This window comes from Galeopterus variegatus, unplaced genomic scaffold (genome assembly GCF_000696425.1).
Source record: "Galeopterus variegatus unplaced genomic scaffold, G_variegatus-3.0.2 Scaffold14392, whole genome shotgun sequence".
NCBI lineage: Eukaryota > Metazoa > Chordata > Mammalia > Dermoptera > Cynocephalidae > Galeopterus > Galeopterus variegatus.
In genome coordinates this window covers 14,214-24,527 of record NW_007740503.1, presented here as the reverse complement: position 1 = coordinate 24,527, position 10,314 = coordinate 14,214, and the positions used below count along the sequence as shown (strand labels likewise).

Genomic DNA, 10,314 nt, shown 5'->3' with positions numbered 1-10,314 from the left:
ACCACAGTGGGCCCCTCACTCCTTCACACCACAGGCCCTCAGCATGGAGGGGGGTCTGGCCAGGAAACGGGTGAGGTTAAAGAAACAGAGCTCTCTTGCTTCTGTCTCTCCACTCTTGATGCCTTCTAATGAAATGAGCATTGCTGACATGAAAAAATAAATCAAACATCTGGACTCAAAGATTTTATTTTACGAGTAGCAGTGGTAGACTGGGGAATCAGATCTAAGGACAGTCATGAGCACACGCCTTTAATTCCAGGCACCAAACCTCCCCTGAGACTAGACCCAGGGTCTCCATGGTTCTTGAGGGGCCAAAGGTCGGAGCCGGGTCCTGCCCATCCCCAGCTGCCCCTGTACAGGGGTGTCAGTCATGGACCTTGGCAACCCTCCAAGGGAAACTGCCTGGGCAGTTGAGTTGGAATCGTGTCACTGGCCCCATCAAGCAGAGCTGATTGGCCAGTGGAGCCATGTGATCCAAGGGCAGCCAATGGGTAGGCTGAGCTGTGATGAGCTCAGTCAATCAGATTCTCTGTTGGGAACTAGGCTGGGAACACAGAGCATCAGCTGGGACAGATGAATCTGACCTGATATGGGAAGGGAAGCCAGGAGGGCATGGAGGAGAGACTCGGTGGTCATGGCAAGCAGAAGGGGTGAGGAAGCAGGAACGCTGAGGAGGAGGAAGGACATGGCAGAGGAAAGACATGCCAAGGAGGGGGAAAGAATGACACTAATCAGTGTTGAAATCAAGGGCGGCAGGGAGCCCTGGGGCCCGAGTCACGTCCATGGCCAAGAATCCACACACAATTCCAGCCCTGGCAGGCCAGTGGGTTCTGTTCTCATCCATCAGTCCCATCTGTGTCCCCTCTGCCCCTTGTGTATCCTCACACCATGAAAAGAACACAGCCCTCCAAGGGGAAACAGAGAGAAGCAGTGGACGGCCAGGACCCACGTCCCCGTCACAGGGCAGGAGCCTGCATTAGTCAGCTCAGGCTCCTACAGCAACGTGCCACAGCCTGGGTGGCTTAAACAACAGACATTTATTTCTCACAGTCGTGTAGGCCACACGTTCAAGATCAAGGGGCCAACAGATTTGGTGTCTGGCGACAGCATTCTTCCTGGCTTGCAGATTAACCACCTTCTCACTAGTCCTCACATGGCAGAGCGAGCTCTGGTCTCTCTTCCTCTTCCTAAAAGGACACTAATCCCATCATAGGAGCCATACCCTCATGATCTCCCCTACACCGAATTACATCATTTCAAACTAAATAACAGACAAAGAGAGATTCTTCAAAGATAATAAGTTTATTCTTACGTAAAGTGGGCATTGCAATGTGGAATACGGTGCCTTCGTAAACTATGGGCACATTAAGGGAGACAAAGGAAGATGGAGTTTTTAAAGGAGAAAACAATGAAGGCTGCATAAGTTGTTTTGAAACAATTGTGCTTAACTACAAGGATCAGTAACAAGTGTGGCATCAGCCCAAAGTTAGACAAGCAGCTGCTGGGCAGATGTCCTAGCAGAAGTGTTATTTGTGGGAGGTGGTAATGGCTTTTGTGCTAGGTGGTGGTTTGGCAGAGTCTTGTGTGATACTTCTTGGTACCAGGCATGCGTGCATGAGAATTCTTTCTTCGTGCCCTTCCCCAGCTCCATGTCATTAGGATTTGACATAAGTTACCCCATTTTGACTCTGACAACTTTCACATTCCCAGTGGCTCTACCGCCAAATACCATGACACTGGGGGTTGGAGCTTCAGCATATGAACTTGAGGTGGGAAGGGAACACACACATTCAGTCTGAACAGAGCCCAACTGTGTCTTTGACAGAGTTCATGCTAAGTGACATTTCTCTAAAATAACATGTTCTTAAGCTTTTATTTACCTCCGCTAAAATAAGCATTCATAATCACAGCGTGAAATCAGTAAATCAATCCCCATCCTGACTGGCTAAGCAAGATTTCCCCATCCTGAGTGGCTGCTGTCAGGACGATTCCTGGGATTTATTGCTCTTCCTCTAGCTGCCCAGCATAATCCCAATGAAGCCAGCAATCCCGATGATGTCACCAAAAACCAGACTAGCCACAACTGCAGCCACAAACACATAAGTGACCTGTGACAGAAGAGAAAAAGGATCACACTCAGCACCAAGGGCCAGACCCTGAATACATACACCAGGAACCTGCAGCTCAGGAAAGATCCATCTGGACTTGTCCCCTTTTCCCGAATCACAGAAGGAACAAATACTGGCAGGGACGGAGGATGTCAAGTGGTCAGGCCCAGTCAGGAAAGGAGAGGAGGTGCCTGGTGGGGAAAGAATGAATGCAAGAAGCAGCCCTCGGTGTGAAACACAGACTCAAAGCAGGGAGACTCCACACACCCAGTGGGCGTTTAAAGCCAAATAAACCTGCAGGGGGTGGCTGTGGAAAGGACAGAGGGACAGTGCCCCGATGGTCTAGGTCAGGGCTGGCCGACTAGAAGCCTTGAAGCGGGTGTGACATGGGAGAAAACACCCAAGGAACTCTCAGTATCAGGGCTTGAGGGCAGGGACCTGCCTGCAGTGTTCTTGGTACCCAGCGCTCGGCACATGACCAGGCACAGAGTAGGTGCTCAGGATTCCTCTGCTGACAAAGGCTGGACTGTGCTTAGCACTGAGGATGTGCTCCCATGAAATAAGACTGCCTCGCATGCGCTGATAGGAAGGGGCTTCTGCAAAAGGAAGCGGATACTATGAAAAAATGGTGGAGATGGGAGGGTGACCCTGAGGGTTGGGTGACAGTGCAGCTGGTGTGAACCGGAGAGACAGCTGCTGGGACTGCCCACTCTGATCCTGTGGGTCGCCTCTGCCCTCGTCACTGTGTCTAAGAGACCAGCACAGGTGGAACTGGAGGTGGAGGGGACCAAAAAGAACACAAGAACGGCTGCTTTCCAGTTGTCAGCACTGGGCTGGGTACATCACGGGCTCTGGATTCTTCTTAATCTGCCTGTTAATTGTTATTATTACAACTCTGTGAAGTAGGCATTCTTATTCCCACTTTCCCGAGGGGAAAACTGAGGATAGACAGTGTAAGGAACTCAGGAAAAGCCACACGGGGGAGAGGGACGAGGCTCAGACCCGCCTGACTTCCCACCAGGTGCCTTTAAGGTCGTCACCACCAAGGATGCAGGTATTGCAAACAGCGACCAAAGAGCAGATTTCCGTGGAATATCAATGAATTTGAACGATGAGAGTGGCTGGAGACCAGAGGGGGGAAAACACTTTGTTTCTTTTATTCAAAGACACTCAGAAACGTTTCCAGTGTCAAAGATGAACAAAGGTGGACATGAGTTAAAGCAGTGAGAACAGACCATCCAGCGATGGCTGCTGAACAGGGAAAGAGCTGAGCTCCACTCTGATTCGTGCAGAGGTGACTGGGTGTTTTGTTTTTTGTTTAGTTTTGGTTTAATTTTTATGTTTATTTATTTATTTTATTAATACTATTTTGTACATCCAATGATGTTGTTGCAGAACAGCCAGGAGGGACGGAGAGAGGGAAAAGGGGAGGGAAATGTGGTGGAGGAAGAAGGAGGGGCAGAACTGAGGTCTGTGGCACCCACCCCCCTCATTCCCACAGGGCAGACTGGGGGGCTTGGTCATTGCTGGGCTGGGTGCAAATGTCAGGGGGGTGTGGCAAAAGCCCCCACTTCCCACCACCCCAACTCTGGAACCCAGGGCACTTCTTTCTGTGGCTCGGTGGTCATCACTGGGCCGACTGTACGTGTAGGGTGGCATGGCCAAGACCCTCGGCCCCTCACTGCCCCAGCTCAGGACAGCACAGGGCACTTCCTGCAGCAGCTTTTTGTTTGTCACTGGGCTGGTTGCTGTTTGTCGTGTTTGGTGGGGGTGACCAAGGCCTGAGGCTCCCAACCTCAGGACTGGTTGCAGGTGTCACAGGTCATGGCTGAGGCCCCCAGCACTCCCCCCTTTCTGGCTTGGGAGCCCAGGCGACTTCAGGTCCTTCTAGGTGTTATAGGTGTTCTTAGGGGAAATGAGATCTTTACTAGTTAATATCAAACTTTGTCTCTGGTTGTGGATATGTTGTTTTTCCTTTCAGTTCTGTGTTGTATTATTTGCTGTTCCCACAACTTAAACTCTGCACTGTAACTAATTTGTTGTCCTTTGCTTACTTCCAAAGTGGGGGAACTTCCTGTGGGGACCAGTACTTGAGCTCCGTGGTTGGGCTAAGTTGCTGCTTTGCTGCTGATTCCCTTGGGAAGGCTTTTTGTGCAGCTCAGGTTTCAGTGGTTGACTTTATAGGTACTCCTGGGTTTAGTGAAATGCAGTGCACCTGGGTTGTGTAGAAACACTGGTCTGGGCCTGATTCTTTTCATCAAACTGCACCCCATGCAATTCTATATTCCTGACCAGTCTCCTCTGAGGGGTCCTACACTGATTGGGGGACAGATCAGCTGTCCTTGCTGTGCCCCAGTGTTCCCCCGATGGACCTGTCTCCCCCACCACCTCTGCTGCAAACACTTCCCACGGGACAGGCCGTGCTTTCCAGTCCCTTGCAATCTCTCACTAGCCTCTGAGTGGCTCCTTTTTTTCAATTGTTGTGGCTCCTCGGTCTTATGTGGGTCCACAGGAACCCTATTAGTGGGATTGCTGGCCTGGCGGACACCAAAGCCCTCTTCTCCCCTGCCCCCTCCAAGCAACTTCATCCAAAGAGCACAGCTGCAGCTTTTTGCAAGCTCCTGCTCTGTGCACTCAGCAGCTCCAGCCTGGAAGTGGCTGGGATTCAAAATGGTTGGAAAACATTTAGAAAGATTTTTTTCTTTCTTTCATCGGGCTTCTCCCGCCTTCGTGAACTCTATAGGTCTCTCCTCCTCTTCCCCTGAACTCTAGCAGCCCCAGCTTGGCTGTTGTTGCTTTTTAATAGTAGTAAATTAGTTGATTTATGGGAGAGAGTGATGCTGGGGACTGTCTATTCCACCATCTTGACCAGAAGTCCCATGACTGGGTGTTTTAAAGGGAGATGATGGGGTGGGGAGGGGTTGTGGCAGGGGCTCAGCAGAGGCAGGGAGGTGAAAAAGGACCAAAGCTGGTCAGGGGCATCTCGGTGAGGCCAGCTGTGCCTGGGGCTGGCAGTGATGAGACTTAGGATTCTGTCCTCACACAGAGATTAGGACACAGAGGCCTGTCCTTCCCATGATGATATGTCAAAGGAATTACTTTCAGGTCCTCGAGGAAGACATTTCTGAGCTGTAAGAGATATACATATGCATCTCCAAGGGACAGAGGAAGGATTCACAAATGTAAGACCTTTTTAGGAAGTGCTTGGGAAGGTCAGGGTCTATGGTCAGGTGTGGCGACAACAAACGGTAATTCTCCTGGCAGCACAGAGCTTTCTCCGGCAGGCACTTTAATGGGGGGCTGGGCTCGTCCCAGGGACACAGGCTTGTGCTGCTACAAGCCATGGGAGAGTCCATCAGGGCAGGGTTTGGATGGAGTCGTTATGTGCGGAGAATTCTGCAGTTCTCACAAGCCCACTTTCTTGAAGAGAGAGAAGAGAGACGAGCTGAGACTGACAGAGAAGGTCTTTCTAGACAGACAGAGGCAGCAGAGAGGAAGGGTGAGAGGGAGAGAGAAAGGCAGGTGGATGCATCACCTGCGGAGGAGAAGAGGCTCAAACAGGAGGCCCCAGGGCAAGGGACAAACTCAATATGATTCTCACAAGCCCACTTTCTTGAAGTGAGAGAATAAGAGAGATGAGTTGGGACTGACAGAGAAGGTCTTTCTAGACAGACAGAGGCAGCAGAGAGGAAGGGTGAGAGGGAGAGAGAAAGGCAGGTGGATGCATCACCTGCAGAGGAGAAGAGGCTCCAAAAGGAGGCCCCAGGGCAAGGGACGAACTCAATATGAGAACGGCCTCCCCCAGCCCCTGCTCACTTGAGTCCTGACTGCCCAGAAGCACTGCAGATGCCAACCACCCGCTAACATCGGGCTCTGCCAGACTGATCGTTGGGATCCTGCACAGCCTTTGGAAGTGCTGCTAGATGCACGATAAGGTGGCCCGGCCCACCCCCCAGCAAGCCACCCTCCTGTCCAGAGGCAGGTCTGCCCTCCCCAGCTCAATGGAGGGAGACCCCATCAGCAGAGTCATTGCTGGGCACCAAGGAGCACTTCCCACTGTGTCCTGGGGCCACAGCAGCGTGGGCTCCATCCTGGGGGAGCTCACTTCCAGAAGGTGTGGATTCTCCTTGCCCACCCCTCTTTTTACCCCCTCCCCTTCCCCTACTTCATGAAAGAAGAGCTGAATCCTCCCCCATCCTGAATCTATGTGCAGGGGCTAATGTGTGAACACCGCTGGACACCCCCCAGCAGGGATTCGAGAATGCATTGTTCCTGACAGCGAGGGCTCCAGGAAGGAACACGCAAGCCTGTGGAGGGAGGCGCCCTGCCTCACACGTGCCACCGCAGCGCTAGAATTCTAAAGTGACACGACCGTGTCCTGGAAATGTGCACTAACACGCTTATTTGAATTGAAAAATTGTCCTTTTTTTTCCCTAAAAGAAATTGAGTCTGATTTGGCTAATTGGTTTGATATAAGGCCTGGCTTGGCTGTTTAAATTACACAGAAACATTTTTCACTGATTGGATGAGCTAAATGTGCAATCCCAAGGCGTGAAGAAAATATGCACATAAAGCACGTATGCAATATGCCGAAAGTTCCATCCTGTGCAAATTTTTTACATTTAGGATTTCTTAAATGTTTGCTGTCACGCAAAAATGTGTGCGGTGTTATGTGTTTTTCAGAGTATTTCACACCAGGAGTTGGCAAACTATGGCCCATGGGTCTGTAAAGCTAGGGCTTACAGACCCCTCAAGTCTGTTGCACAGACTGGGTTACAAACCCTCCACATGCAGGTCTGTGAGCTACGTAATAGCGGGAAAAAATGGTTCTGGGAGCCGTGGGTATAGAAAAATGAATGGGTTTTATTCAGATCTAGGAGCAGCTGTCCTAGTGGCTTCTCTGAGAGTTCTGAGAAGGCTGTGGAGCAGGGCTGTTAGTCTTTTATACGTAAGTCCACAACCCTGGACACCTGGGTGCCCATACACAATTTACACATACACTCATACACAGCAAATGCTCGGCAGGACTCTGAACACCATAGGGGCCCTGACATTTTCCTATTTTTCCCAACAGGGTCAAACCCAGCCTGCCATCTCCTTTTGGAAATAGATAAAAATAAAATCATAAGTCCTTTTATTGGAGCACAGCCTCGCCCATTCACTGACATATCGTCTGCGGCGTCTTTCCTGCTGCAGAGCTACCGGCAGAGAACAGTAATGAGACAGAGACCACCTGGCCCACAAAACAAAATGGTTCCTCTCCAGCCCTTTACAGAAAACATTTGACCAACGCGACACAGGCTCTGCCTCCTCCTGGCTCACACTGTTCCCTCTGCCTACACTCCTTACCGGCCCTCATCCTGGAAATCTCCAGCTCATTTTCCACTTTCACATTAATCAAAAGAAGTAAATTGGGCTCAGCTCAGGTGTCACCTCTTCTGTGAAGGTTTCCTTGATCAGGGCCTTGGGAGCAGAAACACACCCGGGTTCAACTTCCCCCTCTGCATCTGGCTGACAGGTACTAGACACCCCACACCTAATAGTTTAATGAGTTTGGACAAGTTACTTAAGCACTGTAGCCTCAGTTTCTCCATCTGTAACATGGGGATATTAAAACCTGCCTCTAGGGCTGCGGAGGGCCATCTCAGGGCCAGGTGGCCAGGGAGGGCTCAGCAAGGGGGTGATTGTCATGTCCATGACCCCCTTCCTTGGCCATCACCCGCCTAATTGCACTGATCTGCACAGTTGCCTCTCTCCCCACCCTCACCCCCACCCCACTGTATCGTCCTCGAAGGCAGGATCCCATCTCTGCTATTTTGTCTTGTTCATGCTCTATCTCTACTGTAGGGAGTCATGATAAATGGTCAGGGTCCCTCTGGGATTCGGAGTCTTGCTAAGCATTTGATGTAAATATGCACGTGTGCTCTGGTGTTCCTCAGTTATTGTCTAATGTAATTGCGCATGTGCACCCAGGTGTTCCTGGGTCGTCTGACTCACACCCAGGTGTCCTGGGCTATCTGGCTTAAGTATAAAGGACGAGTGGCTCTGATCCATAGTGCCCCCTGCCCCCAGGATCCCCCCGGGGTCCACAGGGAGGCCACCACTACTGCTGCTGCTGAGGAAGCTGAGGACTGAGCTCATGTCAACTGTCAATGGCTCCCAGGATCTTTCTCAGTTACCTAGCTTGTGGACCTGCACGTGAGGGGTCTGGTGTCCCAGCCTGGCATGTGAGGGGTCTATGACCTAGTCTGTACAACAGGTTTGAAGGGTCTGTGGGCCCTAACCATACAATTGGCTATGTTGGCAGGATTCCGACAATAGCCCCTACAATACACTCCACCCACCCTGGTGCCCAGCCAACATCAGCTGAGGGAATGGTCCAGTTCCTGGGGAAGAGGACACTGCTGAGGACGCACCTGGTCACTGCGGGCGACCCCGTAGCGCAGCTCATTCACAAAGTGCTCGCAGTTCCGGCTGATCAGCGAATAGCACATCTTCTTCCCCACCAGCTCTTCCGCCCGCTGGACAATTTTATTCCCAGGCAGTGGTGGATACTTGTCATCGTGTTTGTTATTGACCCAGTACTTGTCTCTCCCGGCCACCACAGACAGTATGGCCTTGTCAGTCATGGCAGACCTGATGCTGGCTGCACCACCTCCCACGGTTTCACCTGCAGAAACAGTGAGTTGAGTCCTGGGCAGGGCCAGGGGGCTCAGCGCTGGCCCCAATCAGGGCAGCCTCGTTGCCCTTCGCAGCATCAGTAAGGACGAGCTATGGAAGGACCCGTCCACCTGGCCTGGTCCCAAACTCAAGAACTAGTTAGACCTAAGCCTGGGTGCCTTGGAGAAGTCACCAGGGATCCTTGGGCTCTGGTTTCCTCATATCTAAAGTAAAGGACCTGAGTTCTTAAGGACTACATGAGGCCGGATGTCCCTGAAAAAGTCAGCTGTTGAGGCCGAGTGGTGCAGGACAAGGACGGGGGGCAGAAGATACCCAGGGCCCAGTCCCGGCTTCCCCTCACTAGCTTGTGACCTAAAAACATCTCTCAACCTCCCAGAGCCAGTGTGTGGGAGCCCCAGCAGGATAGGGTGGCATTCTGAAACAGTCGGAAAGGAACCACAGAGAAGGACAGAAGCCTGACCCAGGAATGCAGGGCACAGGGTCCAGCATGGCTCACTCACTCTGTGTCCTCAGGCAAGTCCCTTCCCTTGGAACTCCAGTTTTATCATTTATAAATGGAAGGGATCGGGCCAGGTAATGTCCACATCCTCCAGCTCCAAATTCTCCAATTTACCTCTAAAGGGGACCCCAGCCTCCTGGCCTCACCCAGGCTTCCTGGGAAGCTGGAAAGAGACAGTCACAAAATGATGACACCTGGAGTCCTCAGGCAAGTGCTGATGGATGTTGGGGTTTATGATGGACCTGCTGGAAGCAGCCTGGCTCTAGAAAGCTCGTTGGTATAATGTCAGCCTCTGCACAGCCAATTCCTCTCTTCATCTCAACTTACTTGCTCTGTGTGTGTGTGTGTGTGTGTGTGTGTGTTTACGCTTTAGCTCACCAGTTTTTATTTTCTTTTCAAAGGGCATTTTTTTTTTTTTTTTTTTTTTTTGTCTTTTTGAGACCGGCCGCACCGCGCTCAGCCAGTGAGCACACTGGCCATCCTTATATAGGATCCGAACCCGCTGGCGGGCGCACTGCTGCACTCCCAGCGCCGCACTCTCCCGAGTGCGCCATGGGCTCGGCCCTTCAAAGGGCATTTTTAAAATGTCTCTGTCCCAGCTTACTCCAGCTGCAGGAGCAGAGATGGAGGCAGAGTGACTCTCTGGCGAGGAGAAAAACAAGATTTAGCACCCAGCCTTGCCTGGGCTACAGATCCCAAAAAGAAGGGGAGGCTGGAGGAAACAAGATTAATACAGGCATAAAAATGTGTCGCCAAGAATTTATTCTTTTTCATGAGAAAAATACCCTGTCTCCTCCATCTGTACCCCTCAGTACCCACCAACCCCAAAAGTCTCCTTCTCAGCTTGTAATTTTCCCTGTTCTATCCCTCAGTCTCCCGTCTCTAGGATGAATTTCTTCTTTTCACCCAGTAAAGGGCCCCTTTTTCTGTATTGCTGGTGAGGTACTTTGGACAACAGTTTGACAGTTTCTTATTAAGTTAAACATTCACTTAACTATGACCCCACAATCCCACTCCTAGGGATTT

General features: G+C 51.3%; 1 protein-coding gene across 1 annotated transcript; it reads right to left on the bottom strand.

Annotated features, from left to right (window-relative positions):
* Positions 1-1,947: 1,947 nt before the first annotated feature.
* Positions 1,948-8,737, bottom strand: LOC103581958 (HRAS-like suppressor 3). The gene is made up of 2 exons (XM_008563656.1): positions 8,525-8,737; positions 1,948-2,108 (listed from the first exon to the last, which is right to left on the bottom strand). The coding sequence occupies exons 1-2, from the start codon at positions 8,735-8,737 to the stop codon at positions 2,013-2,015; spliced, it is 309 nt and encodes a 102-aa protein (XP_008561878.1). The 3' UTR covers positions 1,948-2,012.
* Positions 8,738-10,314: the final 1,577 nt, after the last annotated feature.

Coding starts and splice junctions, on each gene's coding strand:
- LOC103581958 (XM_008563656.1), bottom strand. CDS start 8,737: ATGACTGACAAGGCCATACTGTCTGTGGTGGCCGGGAGAGACAAGTAC. Junction 2,109..8,524: donor GGGTCGCCCGCAGTGACCAG/GTGCGTCCTCAG, acceptor CTTCTGTCACAG/GTCACTTATGTGTTTGTGGC.